Below are 14,370 nucleotides of genomic sequence, written 5' to 3'. Positions count from 1 at the left end.
CCTTCATTTTTAATATTTTATAAACAGATATGCCACCTTTTACTTACATCTTGGCTTAATGCCATGAAACTCCTCTGTAATTCTTTTGCAAACTCCAAGTTATTTGTGACTTCCTGGTACTTAGACACGGCATCCTAAAATAACAAAAAGAAAATCCAACTTTTACTGGAAACACAAAGAAACACAAAATTAATCTTATTAAGTTACATAAAATCTAAATAAAATATAACATATTTACCAGCTGATCTTGATTAAGCCTTTCCCCTTTGTTCATTCGTTCCTGATAATCATCAAGCTTGCCCTATATTAAAAGAAAAAAATAATTATATTCTATACTGGAAGTATATACCAGCTTAACAATGCTAAAATAACAAACCCATATAATTCTTTAAGTTTGTCTGAAATCTTGCCCTAAACATACTTTTTACATACTTTTTAGATAAACTACAGTTTAAGTTAGTATGTAAAATAGCATTAGTTTAATTGTGAATTTAAAAAATGAATTTAAATATCCCTGCCATGCTGATACCAAATATTGTATTATAAGTCAATGATACGTTACTGCTTATTTTTAAAATTATTTTAATTGGAGAGTAATTACTTTACAATGTTATGATGATTTTTGCCATACATCAACATGAATCAGCCAGAGGTATACGTGTGTCCCTCCCCATCCTTGGGCTTCTCAAATAAGATGTGCACCAGATGGCCCAAGCTTATGATACCCATCCACATGAGTGACAGTCACAATTCAATGAGGAGTCCACTTACACTCAAGTGACCATATCAGATACCTTATTTTACTAAGTGTTAAATTTTTGTTCTTTCCCTCCTCGCCAAAGAATTCATGTACGTTGTATATTTGTTTTTCTCAATAAAGACATGTGCATACTGTCTTTGATGTGCCCCACTCATTCCCCTTAAAAATGAAGTAAATTCAAGCTATCACTTACAGTCACAGTACACTAGTCATCAGCTTTGCTCTTTATTTTCTCACAAACGTAACTAAATGAGCAAGAGTGGGGGAAGAAAATTAAGCCTCTGGTTTAAGATCATTCTCCCATCCCTCCACCCGCCCAAAGTTGGAGGTTTCCTAGGCTACTATTCTTAAATTTAAAAAACTCCCCCACAAACATACTCAGGTAATAAGGTATAGTCAAAAATTCAATTGTTTTAAGGGTCAGAGGAGAAATAAATAGAAATATAAATTAAGGAAGAAAAATCTTAAATAATCACAATAAATTACAAACATACGTAGTTATTCCTTACCCTTGGCAACAGTTGAAAAAAAAAAAAGAAAGAAAGAAATCAAGAAAACAGATACAAACTAAGGTTCTGACAAAACTCAGGCACAGAAACAAGCTTAAAAGCAGTGTTCAAAAGTTGTTTTCAAATGATCCATTTTGTTTGTACCAGAAAACAGTATTCAACTTTCATAATCATTTTACCTTAAAGTTTATCACACTTTAGGTATACTAAAGGTAAATAAAATCAGTACAATCATTAAAACATCAATGGATGATGAAACTATTCAATCTTACTTAGGTGAACTATTTATACAACAGTAAGCCCCCAGGGCTTCCCTGGTGGCCCAATGGTTATTAAGAATCCACTTTGCAATGCAAGGGATACCAGTTCAATCTCTGGTCCAGAAAGATCCCACATGTCCCAGGGCAACCAAGCCTAGGCACCACACCAATGAACCTGCACCCTAGAGCCTATGCTCTGCAACAAGAGAAGCCTACACACCACAATTAGGGACAGCCTCTGCTCTCAGCAACTAAGGAAAGCTTGCTCTCCACAACTAGAGAAAGCCCCTGCACAGCAATGAAGACCCAGCACAGCCAAAAATAAATACGTTTATATAATTAAAATGTTAAATATATACATTAAAAAATAAGCCTCCAACTAAGTTAATATAAAATTCAAGTCTAGAATTACAATGTCAACAATTTGAGATTTTCTTTAGTAATCAGACGAAAGAAAACTTTACTAATACATGTCCATGTATTACCTAAAAAATCTGACACTTTATGAAAGTGAACCATATTATTCTGAATTTCTTCCAACCATGAGAGACTTTGTGGTACTTACTCTGTTTAAAAAGAAAGCTTAATCTTTAAGAAAATGAATCAAGATTTTTACACTGATACGGTACACCTAACCCCTAAGAGAGAAGTTAAACTGCCTTAAACACTGAGGATGAACAAAGACAGTTCATGTTTTTAAAAGGACAGGCTACTTAAAAAAAAAACTAAACAAGTTAAAGATTTGCTTTTAATTATGATTTATGATGTAATAATAGCATTATAATCTGTATTCCAGTACTTAGAAATATACAAATAAAGATATGCCAACAGGAATGCCTGAAATTTAGTGCCAGTACACAGTTAAAGTTCTAGCACCTAGGCAAAAGAAAAACTGCTGTTAGCTTATACATTATCTCCCCCTTTTAATAGCATTATACATTTTTCAAGAAAACTGTTGCTAAATCAGGACATTAGCACATAATGAATGCTCTACAAATCACATACCTAGCATTACCATTAAATGTCTGGAGAACTTAAAACTCCTAAAAACTGTGTGTGTATGTGTGTATATGTACACAAATATATAAATATATAAATATTTTTTAAGGTGTTAAGAATGGTACCTGAGTGGTAGAATTACAGGTAGAATCTTTTCCTTCTGTTTTGTACACTTATTTTGCAAAGACATAGCTTATATAATAGTGATAAAAAAAATTAAAATCTTGTGCTACACAAAAATGTTAAGATTGTCAGATTGCAGGATACTATCAGGACTTTCACCTACAAGAATCCTTGAGTATGCATCTATATTATCCTAGGACGAGATATGGCAGAAAAGCTCCAATTTTCTACACAGCAGGAAATTTGCTCTTCATCCAACCCCAAGATCTACGTCAGATTACATTTTCTAAAGACGACTCACGTTGTACTGTTCTACAACGTGACCTTGGCACTTCTCATTAAAAACTAGTCTAATTCCTCTGCCATAGTACTTCAACCAAGAGAACAGTGGAAATGATCCTATGTGACTTCCAGGGTTGAGTCATAATAACAATGCATCTCTGCCCTGTTTGCTGGTCACTAAAACCAATCATGTTTGGAGCCCTGAGCCATCATTTAACACATCCAATAACCCTGGGATTGCCATGCTATGAGGAAGCTAAGCTATGAAGAGAGGTCTCAATTAAGAATTCTGGTCAGCAATTCTAGCGTTACGTCATCCGAGCCCAAGCATGAGACATGTGAGGAAACAAGGTTGAGTCTTCCCAGCTGAGACCCCAGGCATCACAGAGCAGGTCAGCTCCACTGTATGCCCTAAATCCCTAACAGGCATCATCTGTGTGCATGATAAAATGAGGTAAGTCCCGGAGTAATCTGTCACACAGCAATAACTGGACGGTTAAGAGGTCAATGACAAGAGAAAGCAGCTACTATGCAAACTGGGCTTCATGGTACACAAATTCTTGAAATACTATCACCCGCAAGATCTCTGTGTAGCCAAAATAAAGATCTATGCATTAAATACAAATAGAAAAATTGCCCACTTGGGGTTAAAATTTGCAGTACAAACTAAGATCATTACATAAATAAGGATTTGCTTGTCAAACTGACAGGTCCAACATTAACCCCCACAAAAACAGAGGGGCAAAGACAGGAATAAAGTACTCTAGACAAACACAGCTTTTTCATTCCCTAAGCTCCAAGACAGTTTCTAACATAGTGTTACAAATTTGTTAAATATTCGTATCATCCACATAAAATGAATATTAAGTTTTTTTCCCAGCAGAATGGAGTTGTTTTTCTAGCATTAGATATCTTCGTCAGAAAGCCTACCACAATATTGATATAACTGAAAACCTGCCCTCTTAGATTCTATCTTGAAATATCCATCTTGAAAATTCAATTCAGGGTTCCTTTTTCAACTGAGCATCCCTAATGTATTAAAAATTCATTTATAGCACCACATATGAGCAAGATGGCACAGTGGTGAAGAATTTGCCTGCCAATACAGGAGACATAAGAGATGGAGGTTTGATCCCTTGGTCAGGAAGATCCCCTGGAATAGGAAATGGCAACCCGCTCCAGTATTCTTGCCTGGAAAATTCCATGGACAGAGAGCCCATGGGGCTCCAACAAGTTGGACACAACTGAGTGACTGAGCACAGCACACATGAGCAAGATAAAAATCGGGCCATTTTCCAGGTTACTCGTAATCAGAATCTCTAAAGCAGAACCATGGAATTAGACGATACCCAGTACATGTCAAAGACTAAGACTATACTGTTATGTAGTACCGAGAAACCAGTCCCACTCTTCGGTTTCTTTGTTGCCTGTAACAGTTCAGAGTATTTGTTATGACAGGCATTCAAATTTAAAGTATCATGCAGGCACTATTATCAATCACATTTCATTTAAATGGAAACTGAAAGGGCAATTAAATAACTTGCCTAAGGTCATCTATGAGATGAGATGGTTGGATGACATCACCAACTCTATGGATATGAGTTTGAGCAAGCTCCAGGAGTTGGTGATAATAAGACAGACAGGCAAGTCTGGTGTGTTGCAGTCCATGGGGTCGCAGAGTCGGACACATCCGAGCGAATGAACTGAACTGAAGGTCACCTATCCAGAAAAATCACTTGTGCCTCAGCACTGTATTTCCACTCTATTCCAGCTATTGCTACACTTCATTTCTGCCCTTCTGCTGCTATCTTCTTCCTTTCTCCAGAACTGCAGTACACCCAGATCTTCCATCACCCCCCCCCAAGATTTTTTTCATCAGCAAAGCTGCTTTATCTAAACATTTTTTTAAAAAATTCACTAGGTGCTACAGGGCTGTGTGCTAAGTCGCTTAGTCATGTTAGACTCTCTAACCCTATAGACTGTAGCCCCCCGGCTCCTCTGTCCCTGAGGATTCTCCAGGCAAGAATACTGGAATGGGTTGCCATGACCCCCTCCAGGGGATCTTCACAAGCCAGTAATCGAACCTGCATCTCTTAGGTCTCCTGAATTGGCAGGTGGGTTCTTTACAAGTAGCATCACCTGGGAAGCTATGAGGGCGGCATAAAATATTCAAAATGACTGTTCTCCAGAGATTCCCTTCCTTCCTGTTATAACCAACAAATTCCGTAAGTGAATAACTGGAAAAAAATGACAGTTAAAAAGAAATAGTAAAAAAAATGAGAGACTCAAAAAACCACTAATTCTTCAACCAGACAACTGTGGTGGGGTGGCAGTGGGTTTAGTCGCTAAGTCGTGTCCATTTCTTGTGACCCCATGGACTGTAGCCTGCCAGGTCCCTCTGTCCGTGGGATTCTCCAGGCAAGAATACTGGAGTGGGTTGCCATTCCCTTCTCCAGGAGATCTTCCCAACCCAGAAATCAAACTCGGATCTCCTGCATTACAGGCAGATTCTTTACCAACTAGACAACAGTAACAGTAACAACTAGTTACTAGTAGACAATTAGTAAACAATAACAACTAGTTACTAGTAGACAACTAGTAAACAGTAACAACAAGAAAAATTAGCAAAGACAACATCTTTAGCTTGACTACCTAGGAAACTATGTTATTCTCATTCTCAATTAAGGAAATCTCTAAACTGTGGGAGATTACTTAAAAATGAAGCTTAAAATAACAAAAATAGTAGTAATACCTAGCTATATCTCCTATTACTTTCTCTCCAGGCCAAATAAATCACTTCTGTAGTACTGAAAGAACTTGTAGAGTGATAATGTAAATACAACAAGACAAAGATTTCTTTTCCTCTCATCTTTCCATAATCTTCAGTGGCCCTTTCTAGACATTTCAAGTCCCTAATCCCTGCATTCCTGTTCTTCATCTAGAAACATGAGTTCTGACTTTGCCTACATAGTGGTAAGCACCTGACTGCCTCCAACAAACGTTCCTCAATTCAACTGAGACTGAGTTGCTAGTAAAATTCACAGCAGACAGGAAAGGCATCAAGAATCAAGTTCCTTCAATTTTTAAAAGGAGGGTATAGATAACATAGAGTACAATTCATAGAAGATTCATAGCAGCTCTCTCCAAATGCTAGAAGCCTTCACATGTTGCAGGAGTCTGAGCTGTTACAGAAAAAATATTTAACAGTGGTGTCAGGGATGTAACTCCAACATCATGAACTTAAGAGTTGTCCAAAAATGAAATAGACTTTCACTGAGAAATGAGCATTTCACCAGGCCCTAGAAGACTGATTAATACAGAAGCTCACTGAGTATCAAGACTGCAGGAATCCTTAACACTGAAGAACAGTAAAAGGATGCTAAATCAGTTGTTATCTAATGTCCCGTTGTAAGATAATTTTTTAGGCAAGTACCTAACCAGGAGTTATAATCTGACAAGACTTTTGTCCAACTGGGCTTCCCTTGTGGCTCTGCTGGTAAACAATCTGCCTGCAGTGCAGCAGACCTGGGTTCTATCCCTGGGATGGGAAGATCCCCCGGAGAAAAGAAAGTCTACCCACTCCAGTATTCTGGCCTAGAGAATTCCATGGACTATATAATCCTTGGGGTCGCTAAGAGTCGGACATGACTGAGCAACTTTCACTTTCACTTGTTCAACTGGAGGGGGAAAAAAGACAATCCTATAAAAACTTATTCCTTGTCCATGGCAGTAATTATGTAGTTAAGTCTGAATGAAAGAATGCACCTAACCTTAGTAAGAAAATGAAAAAGTTTAGAGTTCCAACATCACCTACTTTGATTTATATTCTTATAAAGTATAAAGCTTGTGAACTTGAAAACAAATGATCCAAAAAAGAAAGAAACAATTGACAAAGATAATCTTAACAAGTGTCTTTTGAATTATTAGTTGCTTCAGCCAATGAGTTGGTACAACTAAATGGTTTATATACTCAGCAGGGACTTCAATTATTGATAGAAAGATGTGAACTTTTTAATTCATTTAAAATGGAGACCAAAAATTTTTTTCCCCAATGATTAGTATATTTCAGCTATCTCTGTATTTGGATAAGAGTATTAAGGGGAATGCAGTGAAATTTCTAATAATCTACAATAGTTCAAATACCAAAAATCATCTGTCCTCCTTCCTAAGACTATTAACAAATCTTGTTTACACTACCTAGATTTTAAGATAGGAGTTTTCTAATTGCTTATTCATCAACTCTACTCACTTTAAAAAAAAAAAAATCCTTCAGGAAAAAAACCCAATTAAAAAAAAAAAAGTGCAAGTAAACAGCTCTATACAAAAAAGCATTTTCCCCCTCATGGATTAATCCATTTTAACAGGATTTTATTGATGAAAATACAAGTATTGCTATGTAATGATTTAGTCAATCTATCAAATATTTATTTAGCATACGCCATGTACAAGGCACAGTATGATACTAGTAACAGTCTCTGCCCTCCAGCAGTTTACTACCTATTAGAAAAAATACATAAGGTGAGAACATAAGACAATATAAAAATGCAAAGAAAGTGTACAGACAACGGGTAGCACAAGAAGTTAAAGGAAACAGACTGCATGGTCAAGAAGCACACCTTACTCTTTCCTCAGAAATAGCAATCGAGCAGAGGCGCAGTAAGGTCTCTGTCATCTGTGTGTTTATATTCATACTCTGTCCAACTAAAGCACCAGTATACAGCTACTTGGAGAAATAAAAAGATGAGAAGTCAAGCACCTTACAATTTCAACTTTGACTGACTTTCTCTTCTGCTACTCCTCTCATTCTCCTCTACTGCATACATACTATTCATTTCCTCTCCCCAAAGGAACAAATTATTAAAAAAAAAAAAAATCCAGAAACTTGGAATACAAGAATTAAGATGTAAATATTGACACATCTCCTACTTCTCTCTACTGGTAATGTTATCCCCAGATTTTCTGGCCTATAACATACCAAGCTTGAGTAGAGACTAGCAAATGTGCACCTGGGGCTTAAGCAAGCATGAAGACAAACTTTAAATGGAACTTCACCTGTACTGCTAGTCACTGGAGGCCATTACCTAGACAGCCTACAAACACAAATTTAGCAATGAGATGTTACTATATAGGTCTACAGAAGAATAAAAAAGCCTTTTTCTTTTGCTTTCACCTTTTCTAAATAGAGAAACTCTAAAATTAAAGTATGTGGGGAAAAAAATAAAATAAAATAAAGTATGTGGGGGGACTTCTCTGGCAATCCAGTGATTTAGACTCCATGATCCCAAATCAAGGGGAAAGGGTTCGATCCCATTGGGAACTAAGATTTGGCATGTCACAGTGTGGCCAAAAAATACATAAAAAATTTTAAAATAATAATAAAATTCAGTTATTTGAAGTAAAAGGCTTGGTTCCACAGGATCAGCTGTAACTTGAAAAACTACACTATGTTGCAAAGCATTACAGATTCTAATTAACCCCTCTAAAACATTACGAGAGACCTTGGAGTTCACCTATTTTAACCTGGGTCATTTTACATGAGCACCTCAATTTCTCCCTCTGTAAAATGAACTGGAATAAATTCTAAAATGGCTTTAAGCTCTTAACATATTTCAAAGATTCTATAACAGTATGATAATAAAAGACCACACTGTTTTTTAAGATTAAACTTTTGCAAATATTAATTTTTTAAAAGATGAAGTAGTACTAGGTTAGTCCTTGTCTAGTTCTAAACGTAAACTAAGAAATTACATAAAATTATGACAAACTGTATGCTTAACCTCTAACTCAGACAAAACTTATTCTGATATAAATATCTGATACAAATATTCTGATACAAACATAGGAATTATCCTAGAATAAAATATGGCCAGCTTAAAACAACACATTCTTATTATCATACTTAGGATTCTACTCTCATTGCAGAAAAAGGTATTTGCGTCATCACATGAGATAATTCACATCATTTTCTTTTCAAACTCAATTTTTAAATACTTTTCTATGTCACACACTCACAGAGCACACCCAGACAAGCAGAGGGAAACAAACTAAGCATTATACTTTTTCTTCTGTGACAAGGTGAATGCAAAACAAAGTAATCTTGCTCTCTGCATTGCAGAGGAATAGTCCATGCAACCAATGGAAAAACTAGCACTTCAGAGATTTTAACTGTCAAGAAAAACTTCAGATGTTATCCCCAAGAAAAGGGTTTGCTTATACAAGTTATAACGTTTTTATTTCAAAAGACTGAGAATTCTGTACAACACCTGCACTGAAAATCCTTAAGAGAGGCACACTGCATTGCTCTGTAAAGAAATGTTATCCTAACAATAAGCAATCCTTTTTTCAGAATAATATGAACTGCAAAGAAATACAGAACAAAAAGACTTTAGGAGGTATGAAAAACAGTATCCTTGTCTATCACTTCTGGTCATATTGGTTAAAAACTGCCAGGTCATTTTGCTAGACAGCACTGATTAATCTTTCACCTACCAAACTCACTACTGTCTAAACTTACTATACTTGCAATGGAGTTTAACAATTTTAAATGTCATCTATTAAAACATCCTTTATTCTATCTCAAAAATGATTACCTGTTACCATATAAAAGAGCTCCCCCTTGAGTTAAAGCAGCTTCCCTGGTAGTTTAGTTGGTAAAGAATCTGCCTGCAATGCAGGAGACCAGGGTTCAATTCCTGGGTCTGGAAGATCCCCTGAAGAAGGAAATGGCAATCCACTCCAGTATTCTTGCCTGGAAAATCTCATAAACAGAGGAGCCTGGCAGGCTACAGTCCATGAGGTTTCAAGGGTTGTACACAACTTAGTGACTAAACCCACCACCTTAAGTTAAAATTAAGACTTGGTTTCAAAATATCATCTTGCATAGCCTAGGGCCCAGTTCTATGCCAATTGATGAACTAGACAATCACTCAGTTCATTGTTACTTGTGCTTTAATCAGTTGAAAGACTGGTAAATGGAATTTGACACGATTCTGTTTATTATAGCTGTGTTTCTTCTCTTTGCTGAACACTCACACAGTTTAAAAGCCCAAATTTCAAAAAACCACCAGGCCACTTAGTTGCATTACATAATAGGATCATATTTCATCAAAGTTAAGTATGCATTCTCACTGAACAGATGCTTAGCTTTCCTCTAAATAACTTTGTTTTTTCAGTGAAGTATAATAAAATTATTTCAATTCTCTATGTCTTGTGGTATTACCTATCAAGCATTAATTTTTATCGGGATACTTAATTTCAGAATCCCTGGAAAAAGGCATTTTGTCCAGAAGGCACCTATGAAAAGGTCAAAACTAAAATACGACTCAAATCTAACTTGCTCAAGAAGCTGAAGACTGAAAACTGATTTGTAACGTAAATCCTACTTTAGGTGTATTAGAAACACTATTAAAAAATGGATCCTAGTTAAATCCATTCATACAGTAATCATCTAGATATAGAAAATTTATATTTAAACTAGAAACTAGATGTGATTAAATTATAGAGGAAAACCCGAATGCCCCGAGTTTCTCAAAAATTAAAACCCACAGTTTTAATAGTAAGTCACAACATTGGTACTACCAACTCAACTATTTAACAAGTAGGTAGCTCAGTCTCTGAGTTACCAAAAAGCCTCACGTAACTGAAATTTGACCTTTCTGCTACCTAGCACCCTAACACTGGGAAGACAGGGAAAAAAGACAGAAAAGCATTTGTTGCTTTGTGTAGTGTACTAAATCTCCATCATTACAAGGGAATTTTTCACTACTTGCTAGCCTTGTCTATAATCTCTGTAATAACAACTACATTATTTTCTCCTTTATAATTGGGGGAAAGGGGGTAGGCAATGTATAGTACTACAAACCTATACACAGGAAAGACCTGTCACAGCTCAGGCCCTCATAGGGTTCATAAAACTAGCTTACTAATTTTTTCAGATACACTTGAACACTAGAATCCAACCTACCTCACAACCAAGTTATGTGGTAATCAGTGCATGACTTTATATCTTTCAAGAATCACTTTTCAGTCATTAAAACATAAGTATCTATATTAAGATGTCTTAAAATATTACATCATTAATACTGTTCTTCATTTGGGTATTAAATACCAGATTGACAGGGTTATTTACTGAATTAAGAGGTTTTTATAATGTAGTTAAGTCTCAATTTCAAATACAGTTTACAAAGATGGCAGACAAACGACACTGGTCTGGAGCACGCTTATCTTATTACATACTTGAATGTAGCTCCTTAACAATAAAAATGCTTTTGTTGCTTTGGTAGCACTGATAAAACTATTATTTCAAAGTTATAATAAATCACACTTATTTAATCAAAATAAAGGATCAGCAAAAGGTAGAAATCCACAACTAGCACATCTCTCAATTTCAAATAAAGTTCAAGTAAATTTCCAAACATAGAAGACAGTCTTTAAAACTCTAAAAATGCTTTAAAACTCCCCCGAAAAATGTAAAATGAATCATTAAACAAGCGATCAAAATAATGAAGGCCTAAATATAACCAGTTTTCAAGTTATTTCCTACAGCCCAAATTTTAGCCAAGTAGTTACTATTACATCTTAACACTATTTGGTGGCTGGCAAAATAAACATTTTAAAGTAACTTCTTCAAAATTCAAGATGTTACAATAAATGTTTTACTAGAGGCAGATAAACAAAAGCTACTAAATGATTTATTATAACTGTTTGAAACCAAGTTATTTCCTTTTTAAGGTAAAAGGCAAAAGTTTGCATAATAGTTACAGATGTAACTACTCCATTTTTTTTTTGTACTACTGATTTGTTTTCCCTTTCCACCTCCAATCTTACTGAAGGCTGAATTATTCATTCTGCTAAGACCCTTTCTCTACACGTACACACAAACACACACAGGCGCGCGCGCACACACACACACACACGTGTCCCTCTAAACAGAGCTGGCACAGTCCTGCGCTGAAAGCATAAAACAAAAGGCCAACTTGAAGATAAACCTCACTGTGTGACCTAGGAATGGTTAAATATTCAATCCAAAATTTGTGGGTGTGGCTCGATTTTTCTTTTGGAGGGGGGACCGAGGGAGGCCAGCCGGGCGACTGCCTGGCCTCTGCCCTCCCCCTCTTTCGCTTTGTGCTCACAATGCAGCTCCCGTACAGCGCTTCCCTCTCCCCGCAGCCGCCGCCATGTTAGACGCGCTCTCCATGTGCCCAGAGACCTAGAGAGCCCCTCCGTCCAACCCGGACCCACCCCACCGCGAGTCTCGACCCGTGCAGTCTCCCTCCCAGCCCTCTTGAGTGCGTCCCCAAGGGGCAAAGAGCGGCTGCAGAAAATCTTCTCGGGGTCGGGTGAAGCGTGAGGCTCGGGGGGACACCCGGACAATTGAAACAAAGAAGGAAGGGGCGCCCGTCAGAGGGGGGGCAGGGGTAGCAAATCCAAAGCCTGCCTGAGAGGGGCCTGAGGGAAAAGCGACTCTCGTTTAAGAACCCCAAGCACTTCCCTCCCGAGGGAGCAGAGGGGCCGCTGCGCAGGCCTCAAGTACGCGGCAACGGAGCGAACCAGCCCCAAGGCTCCAGGAGGCAGGCCGCCCCGACTCCACGAGGCAGTCGGTTGGACCCTGCACGCCCCCCGCCCCGGGACCTCTTCCTTTCCCCTCGTTGACACCCGTCACAGAAAAAGGGCTTCCGCCAGCGAGAGCAGGGCATCACAGTTAAATGCCTGGCGACGGGACAGGCCCCCACCCTCACACAACCCAGTCGCCGAGGCCGGAGGCCTGGCCCCTGCGGGAGGACGGTAATAAAGAGGCCTGGGGGCCAGCGCCGCGTCCGCATCAGGTGACAAGCACCTCCCCGCGGAGCCCGTTTCCTGGGCTCGAAGCTCCGCTTAACTGCGGAGGCCGGGCCTGGGCGAAGAGGAAGCGTCCGAGGCTGGGAGGGTAAAGCCTGCTTGCGGCAAGTCAGGGTCCGAGCACCAAACCCTCCCTTCCCCGCCAGCTCCTGGCACCTTTTTCTTCTCCAGGTTCCGAAGTTTCTTGTCGATCACCCCGAGAATCTGCTTCATGGCCTCGGTCTGGACAGCCCCGGTGCCGGTCATGGGGTGTTGGGAAGCCGGCGCGGCGGCCCCGGCCCCCGCCTCATTCCCGGAGGAACCCGACGGCGGTGGCGGTCCGGACGACTTGCTGCCGCTTCCGCTGTGGCTGGTGGCCGAAGGCATCTTGAAACCGTAAGGGGAGAGAAGAAAGAGCGGGAGGAAGGACAAGAGCAGCGAGTCAATCGGCGGACGGGGCGAGACGCGGGACAAAACGCGCAGCGGGCGGGAGCCTGCGCGAGCGGGTGGGGGTGGGGACGGGGCCGGCGCGCGCCGCCGGGGCAGGAAGGGGCCGCGGGCGCGCGCGCGACCCGCCAGCGGGGCGCCCGGACGGGCCTCGCACCGCCCCCCGCCCCGCCCCGCCCCGCCCCTCCCCCGCGCGAGCCTCCGGCTCGGCCTACCGGCCCCGGGGCACCAAGACTCGCGCCGGGGGCGGGGCCTCGCAGCGCCGGCCGCCAACGGCCAGAGCAACGGTCCCCACTGGGGAGACCCGGGCCTCGCCTCCCTGCGAGGAAGGGAGGGAAGAGAGAGGTCGGGGCTGAGAGGCGGAGTAGGGTGAAGGGCACTGGAAATGATCGGGGGTGGGGGTGGGGAAGAGGAGACTTGAGGAGCAAGCCCCTTGCGCAGGTCCAGACGATCCGGAGGTAAAGGACACTCGGGGCAGCGACCCGCTTCCCCTTCAGCGCCCGGGGTGGCGCTCACCGTGCGCGCGCGGAGGCTGCTGGAGATCCCGAGTGGGCGGCTGAGGGGGCAAGGGTGGTGGTGCGTTCCGAGCAGTGTCGTGCGCTCCGTGGGCACAGGCTTCTGCGCCCGGTCCCCGCTGCACCGAGAGCCGCTGCTAGTGAGGCGGAGAGCCGGGAGCGGGAGGGACTTAGGCAGCCAGCCCTCTGGGGCGGAGGGGGCGGGAGAAGCGGCGGGCGGGGGCCTTCGTGGCCGCTCGGGCTGCCCGGCGCGAACGCCTGCGAGGAAGGACGCGCCTGGCCGCCGGTCCGCCCTGCCCGAGGCCCTGGCCTAAGGGGCGGCCGCCCGGTACAGGTCGGCAGGGCCCCAGGGAGGCTGCCGGAGCGGTAGCTTGAGTTTGGGGCGAAATCGAAGCTAGGGTCCTTCAGGCGAAATCGCTGGACGTCCAAACTGGGACAATAGGTGTCAAGCAGCTGTATCTGGAGCTGGCAACTGCCCCACGGAGAGCCCTTATGCGGGGGGGTTCGGGGGGGGAGAAAAAGGTTTCTGCAAGTAAGGGGTGCGTGGGGTGGGTGGTGCAATCCCAGCTTCTAGAATTCCTTTATATGCAGAGCGAGCAAACCCACACCTCAAAAGGTCTAAAGAGAAGTTGCCGCTTCCCGTACAACACAATCACCTG

At 41.3% G+C, this 14,370-nt stretch overlaps 1 protein-coding gene across 1 annotated transcript in view; it reads right to left on the bottom strand.

Moving 5' to 3' along the window:
- CAPRIN1 (cell cycle associated protein 1) overlaps window positions 1-13,899 on the bottom strand; it is a 35,838-nt gene extending 21,939 nt beyond the window's left edge. Inside the window, exons 1-4 of the mRNA XM_061381103.1 lie at window positions 13,713-13,899; window positions 12,927-13,136; window positions 239-301; window positions 48-134 (exon numbers count right to left, since the gene is read on the bottom strand). Coding sequence (XP_061237087.1) covers window positions 48-134; window positions 239-301; window positions 12,927-13,136 — 360 coding nt within the window. The 5' untranslated portion in view covers window positions 13,713-13,899. The remainder of the gene's footprint in view (window positions 1-47; window positions 135-238; window positions 302-12,926; window positions 13,137-13,712) is intronic.
- Between the last annotated feature and the right edge of the window lie 471 nt (window positions 13,900-14,370).

Source organism: Bos javanicus, chromosome 15 (genome assembly GCF_032452875.1).
Source record: "Bos javanicus breed banteng chromosome 15, ARS-OSU_banteng_1.0, whole genome shotgun sequence".
Taxonomy (NCBI): domain Eukaryota; kingdom Metazoa; phylum Chordata; class Mammalia; order Artiodactyla; family Bovidae; genus Bos; species Bos javanicus.
This window is presented reverse-complemented; position numbering and strand designations above follow the sequence as displayed.